The 24,092-nt window shown below is 35.3% G+C and overlaps 2 protein-coding genes across 5 annotated transcripts in view; both read right to left on the bottom strand.

Moving 5' to 3' along the window:
- Positions 1-24,092, bottom strand: part of LOC128867502 (protein slit) — a 62,314-nt gene that overhangs the window by 17,608 nt on the left and 20,614 nt on the right. For 2 of the 4 annotated variants that reach the window (XM_054108765.1, XM_054108764.1), the window contains 2 exons: positions 1,659-1,857; positions 804-947 (listed from right to left, as the gene is read on the bottom strand). In XM_054108765.1, the coding sequence (XP_053964740.1) occupies positions 804-947; positions 1,659-1,856 (342 nt within the window). In that variant the 5' untranslated portion in view covers position 1,857. Of the gene's footprint in view, positions 1-803; positions 948-1,658; positions 1,858-4,870; positions 5,132-7,543; positions 7,785-24,092 lie in introns of those variants that run through there. The other 2 variants (XM_054108763.1, XM_054108762.1) reach the window with 2 other exon arrangements.
- LOC128867501 (tigger transposable element-derived protein 4-like) lies at positions 19,664-21,469 on the bottom strand. The gene is made up of 2 exons (XM_054108761.1): positions 20,035-21,469; positions 19,664-19,977 (listed from the first exon to the last, which is right to left on the bottom strand). The coding sequence occupies exon 1, from the start codon at positions 21,311-21,313 to the stop codon at positions 20,192-20,194; it is 1,122 nt and encodes a 373-aa protein (XP_053964736.1). The 5' UTR covers positions 21,314-21,469; the 3' UTR covers positions 19,664-19,977; positions 20,035-20,191.

Below are 24,092 nucleotides of genomic sequence, written 5' to 3'. Positions count from 1 at the left end.
TAGTTAAACAAAAACATCATCACGCCAATTTCTCTTAATTACCGATTAAAGCGATTTTATGCAGCATTGCATGCAATTAGCAGTGCATGTAGTTGCATGCTTTCGTGTGTCTGTAAATCACATACAACTGCGTTGAAAATAATAGGATAGGCAAAATTTTATTTTATTAATATATATTTCAGTTTTTTGTGTTTTTATTAAAGTATAATGCATATAACTCAAAGCCCCAAACTTTGTAATTCAACCAAATTCTTTCGAAAATTTTCAACTTTTTATTTAGCATTTTATCATAATTTAGAATAATAGGTATTTAGGGGATATTCAGGTATTAGCCTATTCAGTATAAGAATAACAAAGTGTGAGTTTGATGTGGTTCAAAACTTGCTCTGATTTTTGATAATTTTTTTTCGGTGAGGTTTTGAACTTTTTATTCCATATAAAATACTTCCAAACATGTAAATACTTTACATACTTTTTACAATATCGTATTCAAAAAAAAAAGTAAATTAACGCGATTTTGCAACGACTTCAAACTTACACTTTTTATACCAAATCTGAATGGGCTGCAAAACTGAATTTTCTAAAGACTGTGACTAAGAGTTGAAAATTTTGATTAACATTTTTTTAAATTTTTGAAACTTTTGTGAATTTGCACAAAGTTTGGAGCTTTGAGTTTTATGGTTTTTTGTTGTAGTAGTTGTGAAGAATAGTACAAAATTCAGCCAAAAAAAAATAAAAATAATAATATTTGAACTTGGTAGTTTGCTGAAATTCCATTATTTTGTACTTAACTATTTACTTACCTCCAGTGATGTTAGGGGCGAAAATGTGCCTTCCTCTACCGATTGTATCTTATTCTCGTACAGCACCAGTATTTTAATGCTTGTATAACGTTCGAATGAATTTTGTTTGAGTTTTTTAATGCGATTGAATGCGAGATCCAAAATCTGCAATTAGCCGGTAAAAAGGAAGTTTGTTTCAAATATTGATAAGAAAAAATAGATTTCCTGTGGGGTATTTATGAACGGGTGAGTAAAAATCACAGCTCAGTTTTATTCACATGCGTGTATTGTATAGTCTGAAGTAGTACCAATGCCTGCAGGAAGTACACACATACACATTCATCTACATACCCACAAAGCTAATCAGCATTTGTGCGAACTTGTATGCACGTGTGTAAGTATGCATGTAGTTTTTAGGAAATTATCGCGACTTCTTTTGTACATTCAATTAAAGTCAATTGAATCTCATTTTGCTGCAGACAAAAGCCGCTGCACGCATACATGCGTACAAAAATTCACTTGCGGCAGCGTTGGGAGCAAGTTCACATGAAAGAAAACATTACAAAAAAAAAATTATAATATAAATCGGATAAACGCCAGCGAGTGAGTAATACATTTTATCAAGTCATTTGACACAAATTAACCCTTGCAGTTGCACGGCGGGTCAGCGAAAGGAAAATTGCATACCAGAAACAAGTAAATTAAATATTTGCTACGTCTGACGTCTGCTAAGGTCGCACTCAAAAGTCAATTGGCGCTGAATTAATCCAAGTATCACAATATTTCCAAGGCACATATATATATACATACTCATATACATAATTATTTGCATGATTTTTGATTTTCAATTATCACTACCTTATCGTTTCTACTCACCTCCACCGATGATTTCAGGTACTGTGGCACTTCCTTCAGATTCATATCGAAGCAACGAATTTTGAGCATGCGCGATGGTCTTAAATATTGACATTTGCGGTCGTCCTGCATGACACCAGCATAACCGAATGGCATCATCATCTTGGCATTGATTGTGAGTAGAGCCAACAACACCGATGCAACCGCACGCAAGTCCATACTGCTCGAGAGTGAAATGATGAAGCGACGACAGGCACATGAAATGAGCAAAGAGCCGTTGCAGAGAACAGGAATTATATGAAGTACATCAGAAAGGGTAAAAACAAAAACAAATATATGTGCACATACATATGTCTATGTACATCCAAAAGTATGTTAATTAAAAGCGAAAGGATTGCTTGCTTAGGACAAAGACCTCAGGAGCACTGCAGGAGCATTGTGTCCAAATAAATGATGCAATAATGATTCATTGTTTCGCCTGTGGCATTCGCGTACAATTTCAATGATTTACTGAATCTCACAATATTTGTGTGTCATACGATATGCATATGCATGTATGTACATATGAAAATATGTATGTAATTGCATACTGAATCAGTCTGTGCCATTTATTGGTATTAATTGAGGGGTGAATGTTGATGCGGGTGAATCGGCCAAAGACTCGGGAGTCATTTTCAGTTCAACGAGCCTGAATGGACAGGTTCAAAAGACATCTAGGAATACATGCATATGGATTTGTGTGCTCTGAAGCATGTTTTGTTGTTGGAATTTTTTTAATTTACAAAATATACAATAACAACAAAGCGATATTTTGCCAAGATTTGACTAATTATTTACTTTTATTTTTGAATTCTTCATTTTTTTCATAAAAATATAAATTATTTTACAACAAAAACCATGTAACTCAAAGTTTCATACTTGGTACAAAATTAAAAAAATTACAAATTTTCATCGAAACTTCAAACTTTTTAGTCAGAGTTTAAAACAAATTCTGGATTTGAGTTTCATAGTCCATTCAGCTTTAGTGCAACTTTAAAATACCTTAAAATTCGTATGGATTTTTTATAATTTTTTTCTGACGTTACGTACTTTCTTCCATATTAAAAAAAATTGTTTGATCACTCGTTGCTCGATGGTTAGACCTATTTTGTAAATGTCTAGCTACCCCGTATACATGAAACAAACATTCCTATTAATTATGGAACATTCCCAGAGTAGCCTCGGTTAGCTTGACAGTGGTTCATTAGTCTTGATATTTTACCTTGAAATGTATTCAAATTCTTAAAATTCAATATTATTATAATGGGGAAGGAAGTCATGTTTTGGGTTGGCCTCCATTGAAATAAGGTCTGTTCATGAAGCAAATAGTTTGCAACAATTGATACAAATTATCACGTTTTGGTGTTCATGTACCCAAAAAACTTGCAAAGGGGAAGCTCGTTATTTTGTTTTTATTGGTATATTTTTTTAAATTTAATACGAGATAGCTCAAGTGAAAAAATTAGTAATTTTGGTGATTTTTTTTCCTCACAATTTAATCAGCTGTTCGTAAAACTTGCAAATTGTTACTGGTTTTGCGTTCATGTACTTCTTTTGATATTTTTTTCTTTGAGAGAGGATTCTCGGAAATAAAGTTACTGGGAAGTATCGGATAATTTTTACATGAACATACCTATAAGGCATTTTTAAAATATGCCCACACATAAAAAACTTGTCAAAGTATCATTCATTTAAGGTCAAAGATCGAGCGCTCTGAACACACTGAGTGACACGTCACACGTTTCTGTACGGTACCTTATAATTCTAGGAAGTCACATGGCAAAAAAACGTACGACAGGGGAACTTTTTATGTTTTTAGAGTAGGCTGACCTTGGTCAAAAATCTGACTCTTCAACGCGGAATGATGGATTTTAGGATTCCAGTTTCTTTCATGTACAGACAAGTCGTACAAAAGCTTGTGATATATAAAAGCCCCCCAAAGCGAATCGGGAATCACTCCGAAATCAATTTTAACACCACTTCCTAATAAAAAACCTGCTTGAGGAGTCCCACTGCTTGAAAATACACTGTCGAAGAATCCCAACCAGCCTAACCGTGCTTTCTATAAATTAGCAGGAACAGAACCAAGTAGCGCGATTGCACTTGTTTTATTTTATGTCTAGAAATACCAATAGCAATTAAAAATTTTATTTTGTTAAGCATTACTGCATTAGTATAGTATTTAGTATAAACAAAAAAAAAATAATTGGCGCGTACACTTCTGTTAGGTGCTTGGCCGAGCTCTTCCTCCTATTTGTGGAGTGCGTGTTGATGTTGTTCCACAAATGGAGGGACCTACAGTTTCAAGCCGACTCCGAACGGCAAATATTTTTTATGAGGAGCTTTTTTCATGGCAGAAATACACTCGGAGGTTTGCCATTGCCTGCCGAGGGGCGACCGTTATTAGAAAAATATAGTATATTAGTATACCTATTGTAAAATGTAATAATCACATTTGAAGGAGCTGTTTGATGTATTGTATTTGCTCTGGTAAACTTGAGCGCACGACCTCAACAATTGGTAAAACACTACAAATGTGCGAAATTTACTGGGTTTTCTCGCCATAAAATCTAAATAATGCGATCGCGCTACTTGGGATTCAAACGGTTAATGGGAAATTCTGTAATGATTTAATGCTGGCCATGCACATACAAGTACATATACACAGTTCGATTTGCTGAAGACTTTACCACATCCATTTCAATGTCATTATTCACATTTTTTGAAGCAACAAAACAAAATACGTTTGCTTATGTCGTTCCCCCGACAGTCGGCTCTACCTTACCGGAACGACCCGGATTTACTATATATTCGGCCAAGGACTGTCACTCCAGCAGCACTTCCCTCCATGTATGGGGAATGTTTTTGCTGCACAACAACAACAATGTTTGCTTATGTCCCAACTTACTGGTGTACTCTTGCATAAAATCTCAAATTTATAAAATTCAATGTAATGAAATCCAAGCAAAAACTAGCTTGTACATACCTGTGTGATAAAATTACATGCACACATAATAATGTAATACAAATTGTGTTGTTAATTGTAATAATACAGAATATATATGTAAACAAAAAATAAAATAAATAACTAGAAATGCAACACAAGATCACAGGTGATGTATGATACATATTTCGTCACATTTTTTTCACTTAGCTTTAAAAATATATATGTATTATGTATAAATAAATAATACCCATGGCCATGTCGTTCAATGTGTGACATTCAAACGCCGGATTCAGTCGACATTCTCACCCTATGAAAAGGGGTAGCCCATTTAAGTCGGGAACGGCACAGGTGGGGTAGGCAAAGTGCAATGAAGCGTATCAAGTGCCACGCAAAGTTTGATTCGCAGAATCATTGCCGCCGTTGACAATTACAGCTAGCAGCCGAATACTATTGCACACCCGCACAAATCGGATCAGAACCAAACGAATACATTTATACTCATATAATGCAATACAAACTACAATAAATAAACAAACAAAAACACAAGCCGTTAAATATGCGTTCAACAATATTTAGCGTTGATCTTCCTCGTATTATGTCAATTTAATCGCGAATAAACAAATACAAAAATAAGGCATTAATTGTATATGGAAACAAAAGAACAAACAAACGGTATATTGAAGTCAAATTAACAGAACCATTACAAATGTCAATGCGACAATTCGTCAAATGGCACAGAGCACTCAACTTGTCAACTAGCAAAAGCAACATAGACAAATAAACAAACTGAATGAAAATAAATAAATGAGAAACAGCATTCACTTTCTAAGGCGCCGACGTTTCCATTGATGACGTAGGAGTGTCGCTGTTAGGCAGGTGTAAGCAGCGAGAAACATAAACAGTGCATTTACATATTAGTATGTGCATATGTATGTGAACACGTGAGGAGCATGGGCACGAAGAGTCATCAACGAAAACAATAATAACAATAATAGTGCACTCAGCTGGAAAAGTGCCTTTAACTGAAAGTGAATTTGTTGTAGCGAGCCATTGATAAAAAAAATAACAACAATAGTTGACATAACCTGAACCTTGATCTCAAAATTTACTAAATTGAATTTGATGAAGCCACATGAACGCCCAATTGAAGGAGGTGGAATGCATCATATGTGAAACGCATACACTTATTATCATAAGTCTACGCTTCTTTTTGGGTAGTTGACATGTAACAAGTAACATGAAAAAAGTTTTTAAGTTTGTAAAACTAGTTTTTTGTTTATTTGGAACTATGGTATATAACGACATTAAAATAACACTTTTCCCACATAACATCTTTCCAAGCCTCTTTGTTTGTTATTTGGATCTTCTTTATATTTCTTTCCAGAAGCGCCCTTAGGAGTTTGATGAGGTTTAAATCTGGCGATTGTGGAGGTGTTGGCAATATCTTGGGGACGGGGAGACATAACTATACACTCGGAGGTTTTTCCATTGCCTACCGAGGGACGACCGCTATTAAAAAAATGTTTTTCTTCATTTTGGTGTTTCACCGAGATTCGAACGTACATTCTCTCTGAATTCCGAATGAACGATTGTGTTAAAATATCCAAATAAGCAAACATATCCATTGCTGAATTAATTAACTGCAATTATGCCACTCTGCTAGCTGCCAGCTGCTATTTATTGATAATTATAATTATAATAGCGAAACCTCTCGAAACGGCGTTTCTAGAGAATATAATCTTCATAAGTCATTAATTTCACGAATTATATTTCGGGATGTTTTTCCACTGCTGGTGATAACGGTTGATAAACGGTTCACTAGACAGGGCTAGTTACTGGGGCCGCAGCCCTTGGTCGGGAAAAACCCGAGTCATTCCGGTAACGTAGAACCGGCTGCCATGGGAATGTCATTCCAGTAATGTAGAACCGGCTACCATGGAACCACTTCATCACATTAATAATACAATTGATAAATATGTATACAATTGATAAATTAATAATACATCGATAAATATGTTTACAAAAACATAATGTAATCCAAAATACTGTTACATACATGTCGGGAAATTCCACTAAAATGGGTAGAATAATAGTTCTGGAGAAATAAATTGGACGTAATGGATTGGCCCCTACAATCTTCAGACCTTAACGCCATACAAAACTTGTGGGAAAAAAGGATTGCATGGAGAATATACCTCAATTCATCGTTGAAAATTTGAGAGCAATGTATTTGCCTCGAAATATTAAATTTTTCTTTTAATTTATTTAAAATTAACTTTAATTATCACCGTTTCGTCTCGTTGAATATACACAGGTGTTAGTTTTATTATCTTCTTTTAAGGAATATTTAAGGAAATTTTAGTTAATTATGGCAAATGTTAAAGATGACAAAAAAAAAAAGAATTATTCACTACCGGCATCTAGCCTTCACTTTTGAAATACCCAACAACAACAATTAGAAACAAATAACTTGCGTACATTTTATGATTTTTTTTAATCAATGCAAACAAGCAAACTACAAACATTTCACTATCCAATAGTCTCCCTTTAACTTTACAAATCTAACAACGTTACTTTCATGATTGTAACCACCCTTGGCAATCCTCCAGAGTCATATGAATTCAGCGTTTTTTGTTAATAAATTCGTATTTGTCGTAGAATAATTTAATATTCTATTTCAACTTATATTTAATTGGTTTCTTTATCTGCACATATGATTAATTAATAGTTAGCTTAGTGAATTAAAACCTCATATTTGAATGCTTTTTGACAGAAAGAGAAATGTTAAGTTCTCTTAAGTGTTTTCTTAAAAATTCTACAGAAAGGTATATAGATACAAATGTCCAAATTATTTTTAATACATGGACGTCATCTGAGTTAATTACTCACTAAATGTATGTATACTCGTATATGTACGTACTTGCATTTCTTATTTCCTCTTTCACTCGCTCTTGTATCTTATCACTTAACACTCAAGAAAACGCGACTTTTATCACTGACACATTTTTTAACAAGTGGCATTGTTTACTTTTTTACTAAATGAATTGCGGTATTCGTATGCGTAATGTTATCGAAATATTTCATTAGACGAATAGCCAGCCCTGTATGCAGTGGTGAAACGCTCAGTGAATACTCGAAGCAGTAATGCTATTGTTTCAACGAAAGGAGTTCATTTGAATATTGCTCTCTCTGGCAAAATGTGCATCCGTAACTGTAACCGTAAATTAAGAAACAATTGGACGATATTAAGGTGGGGAAGAAAATTGCAATAAATACCGTTTCCGATGAGTTTGCAAAATATTTGTGCACTTAATTTGTTTGTCTCTTTTTTATTTCATGTCGTTCATTTTTGTTACTTTTTTACTTCATATTTCACTCAGCTGAATTGTTAAAAATGCAAGTCGACAAATTATGCTGACTACGCTCTGTCAGTTTATACGAATACATATGTACATACGTCCGTACAGTAATTTTTGCTTTTGTTTCTCATTATAATGACGCTGTCCGAAACTTCAAAACCCGTGCAAAATAACGTGAAGTGCAATGAGAAAATAACTCCGACGCAATTCGTGCATCAAAACTGCAATAAAAACTGCACTTTGCGTGCATCATTTTAAATTTCCGAATAAAAGGCGATAATGTCAGTGGGCGGATTTAGTGTGAAAGAAATTACATGCATATTTGTTCATAGTTTTATATGAGTAATTTTCTACATGCGAACCTTCTTTCAAATACAAGTAAATTTTTGATTAGCCAGTCGGACTCTTGGGCAAATAATTTTATTATATGAAATTAAAATTTTCTGTGGTTGTGATAGAATTTCGCAATAATTTTAGGGTTGTTGGAAATGGTTAGGCATACACACGCATGTATATTTGTATGTACACACATAATTCCGAAACGTACCGCAAAATCACCAACTGCCTAATGAGAAGTAGGTTGAGAGAAAAATATTAAAAATAGTAAGGATGTCCGCAGAAGAGTTCACTTAAGTGGGAAATAAGAATTACTCTTAAAATTAAACTTTTTTCAAATACATAGGTATAAACACTCATTTGGCGGCACCATAGTCGAGTTTGTTTGCGCGTGACGTACTAACAGCACATGCTGAGTTGATTGTAACAGTGACGGCCTCTCAGCAGGCATTGCCTAATAACCGGATGCATTTATTTTGGAAAATAGCTCCTCTTAAAATGCATATGCTGTGTGGAGACGCCATAACAATTATATAGGTATGGAGCCTTCAATTAAAACGAAGTTTCCATAGACTATCAATGTATGTATGTATATAGACGAACAAATATAAATAAACTCCAAAACATTAGTCTATTCAAATAGATCTCCAGGGAAAATATCCAATACTGAGTATCGCGCAATTCTCTCTTAAATGTAAAAATATCCAGAGAAGTAAGCAAAAGCAAAATTTACAATAACTTGCCTTGATAACAGCTGATTGTCGTCTTGTTTACCTTAGTCGAATGCAGAATGGGGTTCTTGACAAATACCATACATGATTTTTTGCAGGTTTTGCGATTCTGATATTCCTCTACTACTAACGTATTGCACGTAGTCTCTATTGAATTTATTGTTTTTACCTAAGTATTTTAAGATCAGTTTGTTGTTTTTTAATCGCATTGTTTTTAATCAGCTATTTTTTAATTGCACATTCTGTAAATTTTTTTCCACCAGGAATTAACAACTTCCGGAGAAGGCAACTGTTACTTTGTGCTCTTAATTTCCAAAACTTTAGAAGTTTTTAGTTTAAGCGAACTCTGATCATTTGTGGTATTTTTCAATAATTATCAGGTAATCAAGCAAACTAAATATCCGTCCACACTAAACATCTGATATATCGCACCCTAAATACAAAAGGGTCACAACTCAAAATGTACTTCTGCTCAAATATGAACGAGACGTTATCAATAAATCGGTCCGCGGATGACATATGGCAAAAATAAATTTTTCGTTTTTTGGTAGGACTGTTATAAGCTTACATGGCAAATTTCAGCGTGATATGTCACATAGTTTGTTTTCTGTGCTACTGTAAACAAGTCAAGGTCGAGTGTGGAAAATTTTGAGTTGTGCCCCTTTTGTATTTAGGGTGCGATATGTACATAATAAATCGTAGACAAAAAATCGCTATGCTAGTTTTTTCCCCAATCCGCTAAGAGGCTAGTACAACGATACAAGCATTTACTTGTAGTATTAATTTGCGATTATTCTAGACGAGGTTTTTTTATAGAAATCGTCACGTTAACAAAAGGAAAGCGACATTACTATACATTTTAAGTTAACTGTTAATCTTGGGGCACTTGTGCCTCAGAAACCAAAGCAGTTTCAGTATTACAATAAGCCTTAAATCACATCCTGTATGTTTTATCTATTTTAGCATTTCGTACAAGTTCATGAGTGTTCAAGTAAGCGTGAGCTTACTGTATTTATGTGGTTCAGTGTTCTTATCACATATTTTTTTTTGCATTTGGTTCTTTATAAGAAATCAGCAAAGCAAAACCACATCACATAGTATTCCACTTATTTATTTGATATTAAATTCAAGCCATAATAAAATATAGTAAATAGCAATGACTTAAAACAGCGATGAAAATGGCAATGAAATTGGAAAATCGCTCAATGAACTGAGATTTATGTCTAGAAAGAGAAATGTTTGGAAAACTTTTGTTTAATTCTTAAGCTCCTAGAGGAGTATGGAAATAATAACAATAAAATACCGAATAATAAAGCGGATAAACAGACAACAAGTTTGCTATTATTCAAGTTTTCAAATGAGGGGGCATAAATAACTAAAACTGGGGGGAAAATATAGTTTTTAAACATATCCTAACTTCAGAACTGTAAGGAAAGGGGCATGCTAATGGAAATAATAGCAGGGGACTAATAATGAGTTTAAAAAAAAATTTAGTTAATACTACAGCATTTGCATTTTTATTTCAAGTAAAGTTATTACTCTCATGCCTGAGAGAATACTTTCCATAATCTGTTTTTCATAGGTAATGTTGTAATACAAAGCTACCACATTTACAAATGCAGTTTAGCGTGTACTAGAATCGATACTTCATTATCTGAATGTACATACAAATTTACTATACATGATAAATAAGCGCTTATTTGCAAATCAGAACCTAATTCGCTGACCTTAAGCTACAGATTTTCCAGCCAACTTTCGAGTGGCGATAATAACTTCCGAGCTTCGGTCATGTAGTAGACCTCAGCTTTGAACTCTGTTCTAATCATTTCCACAGCTTAGTCCTTAGCAAATTTTACATAAAAATGTATTTTTGGTCAAAAATCGTTATTTCAATTAAATCTCTGCCATTAAAAAATATCAAATCCTATGGTCAATATGGTCAGTTCATGTCCGAGAATTCTCTTTCAAAGAGAAAAATATCAAAAGAAGTACATCAAGGCAAAACCAGTAACAATTTGCAAGTTTTACGAACAGCTGATTTAATTGATGGCAGGAAAAATTACAAAATACAATTTTTTTTTCACTTGAGCTACCTCGTATTAAATTAAAAAAGATAAAGAACATTCCATTAATAATTGCAATTCGAAAGTTTGAATTCGTGTTTATTTTTACTTTGCGATCAGCCGTTTTTCCCACTTGCAAGTGCTTACAAGTAAAAATTTTTCCACTAAAACTTGCAACTTCCCCTCAAAATGAAATGTCATTTTGTTCTCTCACTTTCCCCTACTTTGCAAGTTTTTTGGGTACATGAACACCAAAACGTGATAATTTGTATCAGTTGTTATAAACTATAAGCTTCATGAACAGACCTCATAACAGAGCTGTAAGGAGTCAGGATACTTTCCTACTTATTATCGAAAGCACCAGCAACAATTTCTCATTAATATCTATAAGTATGTACATAAAAAACAAAAAAATAATTGGCGCGTACTTCTGTTAGGTGCTTGGCCGAGCTCCTCCTCCTATTTGTGGTGTGCGTGTTGATGTTGTTCCACAAATGGAGGGACCTACAGTTTCAAGCCGACTCCGAACGGTAGATATTTTTTATGTATGTACATATGTTATGTATGTAATATATGCGTGTATTTATAAAACCGCGATTAAATTCATTTTTACACAAAGGACGAAGAGCGATTACTCATACGAATTGGATATGTTATGTATACATTTTATATGTTATTTATAATATAGTTAAATTTTTTTTATTCTCACTTCACATAAAATAGTTTTATCGCTGCTAGACGAACTTAGTACTTACATTTATACTTATATGTATATGCAGTAGACCGGGGCGACTTGTTTGAAATAAAAATGTTTCCATACCGCAACGTCGATATTAAAGCTGTACTATGCAAAATTTTATATGATTGCTCCATTAGACCGACACGAAATTTCAGAAAAATGCTTTAAAGCCAAACAGGTAAGAAACACGGCCTGAAACTACGGACGCTCAAATACACAATATTCTTACGATACTATATCGATACAAAAAAAAAACAACAGTTTAAATATCCTATTTCTCTTTAAATAACTATCCAACTTTTTACTTGAGCTCAGTATTTGCGGTTTTCATTACATGCAAAGGACAGTGACATGCGGATGCCGTAGTCGAATGTTTGGTGCGTGACTACCATTCGGTAGTGCCTAGGTTCGAATCTCCGTGCATGAAACGCCAAAATAAAAAAAAAATATTTTCTTCTGATAGCGGCAGATAATGACAAACCTCCGAGTGCATTTCTGCCATAAAAAAGCTCCTCATAAAAAATGTCTGCCGTTCGGAGTCGGCTTAAAACTGTAGGTACCTCCATTGGTGGAACAACAACAAGACTCTCAGCACAAATAGGAGGAGAGCTCGGCCAAACACCCAAGTAAGGTGTAAGCGGCAATCGTGATGGAAAGAATAAAGAGATGGCTCCTATCGTGGTACCGTTACTTTGCTCTCAGCAAATTTGACATTGAGTGACGTCGTATTAGCACTAGTATGGCCAGATTAACATTTTCGTAACTTGATTTAGCATTTTTTTGTTTGTTATTTAGTTTCGAAGTCTCAGTTCTTTCTTTCTGTCATTTTTCTATCCTGTTCTAATTAAAATTTAATGTTTATAATTTTGTAAAATAATCTTTTTTTTTTAATTAGTTCAATCAGTTTCATTTAGCTTTACTTTTTTTAACATCTGGTCTCATTGTCCGCGACTGCGATTATTTTTGGTTTTTCTCTCCTTTCAGCCATCAAAATTCTCTCTCGCTACGCAGTGGTGCCAAACTTTGGATATAAAAACTCACTAAAATGCCTATTTAAAGAAAATATTATTATTATTATTATATATAAGAAAAGTAGAGGAGATCCACTACTTTACATTTAAATGGAGCACTAGTGTAAACACCTTCGGCTCGCTTGTTAATGAATTTACCAGAGTAACAATAAATAGTATTAATATCTTACATTATACGCTATTAGACAATTAACTCTAAATTAACTTCCTAAGCTCAGCTAACGTAAGGTACTTGTTGATGTTCTTGATGGATTCGGAGTCATAGCTTTTCAGGGCATTGGAAGGGGTGTTGTAACCGAAGACGTTGAATCTTATTGTTGAAAAATGTGGACAATTATCGAGCAAGTGGATGACCGAGATTGAACCGCTGTTGCATAATGGACACTGTGGAGGTGGAAGCCCCTTAAGGAGATGGTTATGCGTTGCTGTCGTATGACCAATTCGTAGGCGGGAGAAATTTCTAAGATCGTTACAGTTTATTCCCCTCGGAAAGGTGGGTGACTGCCTTACCGAGTTTAATGCTGAGTAGTGATGCCGGAAATTATTCCACTCAGAAAGTTTGGCTTTGAAAAATTTTGCTTCTGAAAGCCTAAAAACATTTTCTTTGAGAATCACGTTCAAGGCGATGCCAGTTTTGCTCTTTCATCAGCGGCTTCATTGCCAGGTATTCCTACGTGGCTTGGAACCCACATGATTTTGATTAAATTATTTCCACCAGCTAAAACGTTGCGGATCGTTGAGATGATAAAGTTGCTTTTTGGTATGTTGGTTACTGAACGAATGGTGGACATGCTGTCAGTACATACAACGTATTTTTCACCAGTTCGGAGAGCATACTGCGTTGCCAGCAGAACGGCGTTTGCTTCTGCAGTAAAAACGGAGCAGAAGTTTAGTAGATGACCAGCTGAAATTGTGTTATGGTCGGAGTCTACTACCACAAAGGCTGTGGTGGAAACAGTTTTAGTCCCGTCCGTATACAAAAATTTCCATCCTTGTTCTTTTAGATTTGAGGCAAGTTGTTCGAAGGCTTGACGGTAAACTGTAGGAGGAGTTGTACTTTTCTTGAAAGAATGCATGTCTAGGTACAGCAGACTATTAAACTGGAACCATGGCAGAGGACGTTTGTAATCGAATTTCTCTGGTTTGATAGGAATACCTAGTTCATTCGCAGCATTTAAACATCTCATAATGGTTGACGGTCGATATCCGTGTTTTTTCCTTCTGCTTGCCGAATAAACCGCCTTGAGCAATACTGCATTCTTGCACCGAAGGAGCTTTGGGATCAATTTGATGGTGTTGGCAGTAGCTCTCTCTTCGATGGTTGGAAGACCAGCTTCTGTCAAAGTGCAAATAACCGGTGAGGTAGGGAAGGCACGTATGCTTCTCCTGGCTGCGGTGTGGTATGGAGGGAGAATGAGCTTAACATTGTTTTTCGCACAGTGCCCATAGATCGGTAGGCCATAGTCGATTTTAGATAGCGCTTCGGTCGCATTGATGAGCGATGCTGGATGGACAAGACAGTGTTTCGACGATAAGTATTTGATTATACCTAATCTTTTAACTAGAGCTAGAGTCTAAGGTATTTACAATGACTTTTGAAAGTTAGCTTAGAATCAAATATAATACCAAGAATTTTTAAAGTACTACATAAGAATAGGTTAACATTATTGAAAGATAGGTTCATCGGTGGACACATTTTCTTATTGCATATATGAAAGTTTCTGCATTTATTAAACGATATTTTGGCCCCAGACGTATTTGACCAGTTTGTTAATTCCGATAAAATCTGTATGAAATCATTCTGTACCACCGATAAATCTTTACATTTAGAGGAGAGAAGTAAATCATCGGCATATATTATGTGGTTAATTCTTTTATGCGTCGATATAATTTTGTTTATGTCGTCAAATGCAATAATGAAGAGGATCACTGATAGTGGTGACCCCTGTGGGATACCATTAAAAAGTTTGTATGTGTTTGAATATTTATTATTGACTTTGACTGAAAATAGACGGCAAGTAAGGAAGTTTTTGACAAAGTTATATATCTTTTTACCGATTTTCCAAGACGCAAGATTTCGAAGAATGGCATGCGGACCGATTCTTTCGTAGGCTTTCTCGAAATCAATACTAAGAACAGATACGTGGTTTTTTGTGGAAAGGGCAGAAGTGACAAAATGTTCAAAAATAAGTAAGGCGTCCATCGTTCCCTGGCCTTCCTTGAACGCTACTTGATGGTCATCAAATAGTTTGTTTGAAAGTGCGAACCATACAATGCGGTTAGCAACAATCTTCTCTAGTGTTTTGCTTAAACATGACAAAAATGATATAGGTCTATAATCAGAAGCAGAAGTTCCGCATTGAGATGATTTTGGAATGGGAAGTACTAGTGCATTCTTCCACGTGTGTGGGAGGATGCCTTGGCTTAGGATGGCGTTGTACAGGTTGACTAATCGAGTTTTGACTACCGATGGTAAGTTTTGCAGCAATGAATATGAAATACGGTCACGGCCTGGGGTTTTACCTGACATGGAATTAATAGTAACTTCAAACTCGAAAATGGTAATAGGGGACTCAATTTTTTGGGCTGAAGGCGATGGAGAGTTATTAACGTACTTTTCTATTAGAGTTAGATTTTTTTCGGCAACAAAATTAGGGTGGAAATTGGAGTCCTTTGAATAGCTTGACCAAACTGAGCCAAAATGATTTGCCATGTCCGCAGACGAGTTGATAGGGCCATGAGGGGTGTCTAATACTTTGATGGATAAGGGGGAGAAAGTACCCGAAAGCATCTTTATATTAGACCAAATTTTTCTGGGGCTGCAATCTGGGGTTATTGTACTAGTTAACACCTCTAAGCTTTGTCTCTTTGCGTCTTTCAGGTTTTTTTTGAAATAAGCGTTACTTTTTTTGTATTCCAATAGATTGGAAAGGGAACGATGCCTCTTATAATTATGCCAAAGGGTTTGTTTTTTGTTACGTAAAGAAGAAAGAAATTAAGACGAATAAGGCACCATGGTTTTGTGAAATTTGTTTTGTGTTTGGGGAATAGATAGGTGAGCAGCTGTACGAATAGTTTTAGTTATATTGTTGGCCTCTTTGCTGATCGTAGATGATTGGTTGTACTTAAACGACGTTACAGTTGCCGTACGTTGGAAAAGTTCCCAGTTCGCCTTTTGTGTTATAAACTTTGGTTTAGGGGTCCCTGCGTGACAAATTTCTTAATTTTCTTTCGTTACAACATTTTTTATTGGCAATGAATTTATAAAATTAACTAGATGTCTGTGACCGAAATTCGCACTCTTAAACCTACATACTAGACGTGCTGGGCTATAACTTTGCTCTACAAAAATAGCCAACTCACTTTCAGAATCATATGGTCGCTTTTCTGTTCCAAACCTACGATTGAACAGTGTAATTTATTTCAATTTTCGTCACAACTTGAACGCTTGTCCTAGAAAGGTGTTTGCAGTTTAAGTTATGTGTTTATGTCTGAATGTATGTATGTATAGTATAACTAAGCCGATAAGGTTCATATTAATTAAAGACCTCTTCCGCTTGCGCATTCATACCTGTATTCTATGAAATATTTTGACTATCCACTTTCAGCAAAAGTTAGTCATTCTGTTCAGCAAAACTTTATACTGACTGTCATATGTGGTTGTAAATTTTATCAAGATCTAAATATTTATCTTGTTGTACAATGTTATTTTGTTTCTTTTGATATGTCTTAGGCATTAGTGTGTTTGTAAATGATTTGTATTGGTATAGGTGTTTTTATTTATACTGTCATACGCAACGCGTTAAATCCTATAGGCACCTGCTATCTCATAGTCATCTTACCGTTGTTGCCATTTACCTACAACCATTTTCTTGTAATAGAGGTAATAATAAATAAGGAAATAATCACATATGCAGTTATATGCAGATGATAAAATATGTGTGCCTATATTTGAAAATACAGCGCTATCCAATTTTAAATTCGGAAAATAATATTTTTTAAATAAAAACGCTTAAAATGTGAATAATGCTTAAATTTTTGTTATTTACTTTAGAATGACAACGGGGATGTAAACTCGCCTCCCCTGTCTTTTATATATATACATATATAACACGTTCTGTCAATTACGAGTAAACGCGTATATTGGCCACTTTTGAGTCTTCGGTTCCCCACACTGAAATTTTCTGACACAGAACATTTTACATAGTCGTTAAATCCTTCACTTAAAATGACTTTTTAAACTTTTCTTAAAAATTGGTCAAAAATGGATACATGTACGGGCAATGCTACTGGAGTGTCAATGCTTGGCCGAATACAAACCCGGGTCGTTCCGGTAACGTAGAAAGCGTTGCACAAAAATGGTACCCGTTAAATCCTGTTATAGAACATTGTCAACATTGTCAGAAATCGAATAAAACTTTTTACAACAGATTTCTATTTCAAAATGTGGACAATATAAAAAAATTGAGATGTACTAGACTATTATTCTGCTCTTCAAAAGTCTTTCAATGTCTTTCATGTCCACCTTTTTATACAAATCAAAACGTGCTGTACTTTATGTCAATGGCTTCTAACAGAAACACAATCGTAATTTTTCTTTCTATACAAACATACATGTAAATATTATTTACCTAATCGATTGAGCAATATTTATTACCAATTTGAAAACATTTTCCAACTGTAACTTGTTGTAATAATTTCCATCTGAATGCTAACTGATAATTGCTAAGACTATTTTGCTGATTCCCTCATCTGACATTTGTAAGTGTCTTCGCCGACAGACGAAATTTTAATGCCTGCCAAATTGACCCCATTCCACTACACGTACAAACGCTTTGCCCTGCTGGCGTAAATTTACAAGTACATACACACACATAAGTACGTACGTATAAAGACTCAAACTTTGACAACGACAACAGCAAATTCCTTGTGCTAATTTTAAATTCCCATATTGCCCGGCGCACTCCGCTAAACCTCCCCAACCATTCATTCGCATAACACAAGGTGTTCACTTTAACTTTACTTTGCTCCCTTTGGGCCCGGCCAGCGTCGAAATGCAGTCGTGCAAATGAAATAAAAGCTCAAATACTAGAAAAACGCTTCAACGACAACGCAGATGTAAAATTTAATAAAATTATGATTTTCTAAAAATAAATCGATAATAATAAACATGAAAGCCAGAGGGCCACACGTGGATGATTGTAATAGTAGCGAAAATTTGAAAAATTATTTTCGCCTATGTATTAAATACATTTGCCGTTATTTTAAGTGCTCCATGCCATTTATGATTTACACTTTGAATCCCGCTATAGCAAAGTAAACTAAATTTATTGATCGAATTGATTTTTGTGAAGATTTTTAGTTGCTCTTTTATTAAAATCACGGAAAACAGTTACAAGGTAGCATTGTTATACTCGAAGATTAAATAGATTTGGATGGCAAAGAAAAGGTTAACAGGCTTTATGTGAAATAAACTGTCATGCGGCAATCGTAGGCGCATGGTCTGGGTTTGAAGTTGGTTGTGGAAACACCAAATTATAGAGAAAAAAATTGTTCCTTGGCAAGCAAAAGTAAATCTACGAAGGAATTTGTGAAATGGAAAAAAAACTTCTCATAAAACCATCTGCTGTTCGGAGTAACCATAACACTGTTGATGAGAAGCTCATTGTCATTTTAGTGAGCCTTCCTTCCTAGAAACTGGTAACCGCTTCCTAGAAACTGGAAACCCTATTATAAGATAAACCTATTTTAAATTGACTATAAAAAAGTTAAAATCGATCCAAGCCAAAGGCTGAGAATTTACAATGTTCGAGATTGGGGTAAATACCAAAAAAATCCTCATTGTCTATATATATATATATATAATTGGCGCGTACACCCGTTTTGGGTGTTTGGCCGAGCTCCTCCTCCTATTTGTGGTGTGCGCCTTGATGTTGTTCCACAAATGGAGGGACCTACAGTTTCAAGCCGACTTCGAACGGCAGATATTTTTATGAGGAGCTTTTTCATGGAAGGAGCTTTTCATGGCAGACAGTGTCGGGGTACGTCTATATCCGGTGGCTGGACATGCCAATTCATCTCGTTCAACGAAGTTTAGCAAAGTTTAATTTTCATTTAAAAATCTTCATTATTGGTTCTTTCCCATACTTCATCTAGATTTCCGCTCCAGTAAAGCTACATTCATTTCTCCATTTCAGTCTGCGTAATCTTGTATTCTATAAATGTCTTCGACTCGCAAAGAGTTAGCAAGTGACGTATAGTATAGATGAAGTAACTGGACTCTCGGGGTAGTTGGAGCTCTTCGTCTGCAATGGGTGGTGGTTGGACTTCGATAACGGCATTCGGCGGTCGGGAGCTTAAGAAGGGAGTAAGTGTATCCCAATGAATGTCTATAGTCTGTACACTGTCCGGTCCAGTAATTGTCGATCTTTTTGTCCTGGATCTCGTTGGCGTAATTGAAGAGGTGCCTCCTGTCGTGCCTGGTAGGCGGCTCAGGCTCAAGCAAGTGTCTGCATGGGTGCGACGTACGGTACTCCCTATCAGAAACTGCTTGCTAAGCAGTTTGTTGTGCTTCTACACGGCGAATATTGCTCGATAACTTTGTTGTTGTTTTCTGCAAATTCTTCGTGAAGCGGATTAAGCTCAAAAAATCGAGTAGAGAAGTGGCGAATCGAAGGCGCCTTATATTAATGTTTATCGACTTAGTGAAAATCATTTCCTGCGAAATGATTGTGTTGTAGCAGCATAAACATTCGCCATATAAGTATACTACAGTCGAACTTCCATATAGTGAATTCGCACGGGACCTGAAAATCACTTCACTATATAGAAACTTCATTATAAAGAAACATTGATTTTTTATGTAATTTTATTTAAAATAATCAGTGAGTTTGGTTCGAATTACAGTCTTCCATTTTTCATTTTCAATAAAAGCTTCCAAATCATGTAGAGAGCTGAAAACATTAATCGGCACGTCATTCCTCATTTCCACAAAGGCTCTAATTACGCTAATGGATGAAGCAGCTTGTATCAACGTAGGTAATGCCTCCTCAGTTTCTGCCAATTCTTCAACGGTCAAATCGTGTTCATCGTTATCTGAAATAATATTTACATATTAAATTTTTGTTTGACTATAAAAAGATAAATGCTTACCAGGTTCAGCTGGAACTCCGCGACTTTCAAAAATGCTGTTGAGAATATCTTCTTCGGATGGTTTGTCCCAAGTCTGCACACCATTATCAACATTTACGTAGTCATCAAACGATGCTTCGATATTTGCTACTTTTTTAAATGAAGACTGTAAAGCGGCCTAATCCGATATTAAAAGAAGGTCCTCTTCATCCCAATGCTCAAATGGAATCTGCATAACATCTTTTGAAAATCCAGCCTTTTTAAAACAGTTGGCAACTGTTTCCGGTTTAACATAGACATTCCATATATTGCTAAGATTTCGAACTGCTTGCAGCAAGTCTATGGCCATAACAGAATTTCCCTCATCCACTTGAGTCAATATATTCGTTAAAATTCGTTTTCTGTAATGTTGTTTCATGTTGTAGATAATGCCTTGGTCCATTGGTTGCAGTAACGAAGTCATGTTGGGAGGAAAATAAGCGAGATGAATGTTTCTCAACTTGTCTCTTACATCTTTAGGGTGGGCAGTGCAGTTATCAACAAAAAACAACACCTTTCTGTTTTGATCACAAAATTTTTTGTCGAGTTTTACAATCCATTTCGTAAAAATCTCACTGGTCATCCATGCTTTTTTGTTAAACTCATAATCGATACCTAAAGATTTTATTCCCTTGAAGTACCTCGGATTTTTGGCCTTTCCGATTACCAGCAATTTTAGCTTTTCTGATCCAGTCATATTGCTTCCCACCAGGACAGTTATTCTCTCCTTGCTTTGCTTCCCACCAAAGCATTTTTCATTTTTGAATGCCAGTGTTTTAGTTGGCAAGCATTTGAAAAACAAAGCAGTCTCGTCGGCATTAAAAATGTCGTTAATGTTGTAATTTTCAATTAATTTCGGTAAGACGTTCGTCACCCATTCATCACGGTTTTCTATGTTGGTGTCAGCACTTTCCCCACATAATGTCTTTTGAATAACGCCATGCCGACTTTTGAACTTGTCTAACCAACCTGTACTTGCCTCAAATTCGTGGTGTCCTAGTGCTTCCGCAAAATCTTTGGCCTTTTGCTTCAATAATGGTCCAGATAAAGGGAGATTCTTACCACGTGCAACGAGTAACCATTTCAGCATTGCTTCGTCAATATCCTCAAAATGACAAGGTCGAAGTCTTTTGCGTTTGGTATTTACTGCCACATCCTCCGCATTTTTTAAAATCACTTCCTTATTTTTTAAAATATTTGATAAAGTGCTGGGAAGAACTCCGAATTCATTGGCAATATCTTTTTTTTTTCTTTCCTTCATTAACTTTGTTAATCATTAATAACTTTTTTTCAAGCGAAATGCTGCTTCGATGCATCATTTTAACTTCAATCACGGAATAAAACTGTAATAGCTCAGCTCTTTCTGTTTTAATTTCCACATCTAACTGTAATTTTTTGCAACAGCAAACTTTTGAAAAAATTCACTATATGGAGACAAAAACTTAGGACGCTTGAATTTCCAGCTGTAAAATTTGTTCATTATATAGAAAACTTCACTATATAGAAATTCATTATAAGGAGACAAAAATACACCGAAAGTAGAACGAAAAAGCAGTGTCTTCGAAACCAGTTCATTATAAGGAGAGCTTCATTATATGGAAGTTCACTGTAGAGAAGTTCGACTGTATATACAAAGAATGAAGTGATTGTTCTTGGCCAGATATAAATCCGGGTTGTTCCGGTTACGTAGAACCGACCTTGACGCTTCTCAATTAGCACCAGCTTGCCGCAAAGAGGAAAAAGCAATAAGTCGCTCATTAGATCGGACAAAATGGCTGATTTAATTTAAAAGAATATAAGTACGTAAGAAAAAAAATTGTTTCTACACTCTTCATAAATACCAATAACTTAGAAGCCCTCCCTCGCAACCGAATTTCTATCGACAGCGGTTTGCATACATACTGATTGGTGGTAAAACGCTCTGGAGAAATGAAAATCACAGAAATACATACATCCGTATACATACATCCATCCACACATACACACATAACATAACATACAAGTCTCTGTAAAGGTGTTGCACTTCTTCATGTCATGGTTGTAATTATAGTATCCTTTATTTTTTTCAATCTGCCTGCCACATTTTCGTTGTTGACCAAAATGCAATAAATGAAAGAAGCAATAGTTGTTGTTTTTGTAATTTCTATTTACATGCCACATGTTGCACGCCACTCTGCTTTGCTGGTGTTGTTGTTTTTGTTTTTTAGTTTGTCGCAGTTTTTTTATGGCCTTTGTGTGCACACCCATACTCACTTGTATAAGGAAATGTGTATGAGTTTATTGGCATATTCGCAGTAGTTTCTGAAAATTAGCCGCAATATTTCCGGATGCCTAGCCAGCAAAAAGTTGGCCCAAAAATCGTAAAAATATGTTTCTTTGTAATACATAAGTATGGATGTATGTAGATTCGTTCACAAACAAACAAACAAATATGTGCACCATTTTATTACTTCGAAGATGTGGCCATATGAGAGCGCTCAAAGAGTTATAGGTAGTTGGGGCAGCCACATCACATCGACCTCCATAGCAGAACTATATACATATGTGCATGTGCATATACGTACATACATATTTACACACAGACGTAGTTAAGACTAGACCAAAATTGTGTTTATTTATATTTGCATGGCTGTGCCTTTCAGAGGATATCTTATGGACTGAGTGACCAACTGTTAGCCAATTTTTATGAAACTATTTTTTTTTTTGTTTTTATTTTTGTGGCCCACCCTTTAAAGAACTTCTGGGAATTATTAATATGCGCATTTCTTACACACACTATCAAATTAAATCAAAGTGCTCTTTGCGTACATTTGGCGCCATTCTTTTATTTTCATATTTTTCAATTTTTTCTCCACTCAACTTTTCACAATTTCTCAAATTTTGGACTTTTCGATTTTGGCCATCAAACAACACCAAAAGGTATACTCATATTTCATTCAAATATGAAATGTTTATAAATTTCCATATGGTGGTTCAACGCATGCCAGTGTTTTGTGTAATTTTCGCTTCACTTTTATAAAGGAAATTTCTTTGTTTTTGCTTTTCATCGCGGTATTTTAATTGATTTGAATCATTTGGCATTTTAATGGGTCCCAATGTTGTAATTGCATATAATTTATGTCTGTTTGTTTGTATGTAAGCACCTTGCCTTGCAAGCAAATAAATATTGGAAACTTCTGCATGCATACCAACATACATAAAGAACCACATATACATACATATACATATCTACTTGAACGTGGATGGCTGTGGAATTAGTTGAAAATATTTTAATCACTAGATAAATATTTGTGAATGGATTTATGTGCATTTGTAGTTAGTGGTCGACATTTGTCATATTCATGGATTTTGGCATTTTAATAAATGCCCACTTAACAGGTGCAGTCGATGGTCTACATCTTTGAAGCGGCAGCCACAGCTGAAGGAGGCGCTCGCGTGCCTTTTCGGCAGCTCGAGATTTATTGCTTAGCAAAGAGCAAACAAATATTTAGCTTAGAACAATTTATGTGCTACAGTGCATATCACAAAAACTGAGATATTTGATTTGAAACACATTTAGAAAAGCCAGGGATTTGTTTGTAGAGATAAGTACAAAGTGTCCCAGGGGCTCGGGGTTAGTTCATATTTGATATATGTACATATGTAGAACATAAAAAAAGGGGTAAGGTACATCCGCCGCCGAGGCCAAGTGCAGTTGTACGTGACATATCAACAGAAGGTCCTGGGATCGATCCCTACTGCGAACATATTTTGTATAAGTATTTGTATTTTGTACATACCCCCTTGAGTTCGCGGGACAACCACCAGGTGAAGCTCTAAGTCAACTGATTTGATTTATATTTTTATTTTGTTGGATTGCCACATTTGTGATTGACATTCCTACCAAAACTGTTTTGCTATTGCTTGACATTTGTAAAAGTTACACTGTCTGGAGTAAATCCATCTATCTCTGGACGTGGTTTCAATTTTCACCATATTAAAAATGGATTTGAATTTGCGCCAAACAGTTTGTATTAAATTTTGCGTTACAAATGGGTTCA

This window comes from Anastrepha ludens, chromosome 6, assembly GCF_028408465.1.
Source record: "Anastrepha ludens isolate Willacy chromosome 6, idAnaLude1.1, whole genome shotgun sequence".
In the NCBI taxonomy this organism is placed as follows: Eukaryota; Metazoa; Arthropoda; class Insecta; order Diptera; family Tephritidae; genus Anastrepha; species Anastrepha ludens.
Note: the sequence above shows the minus strand (reverse complement) of the source record. Positions and strands in the feature narration are given on the sequence as shown.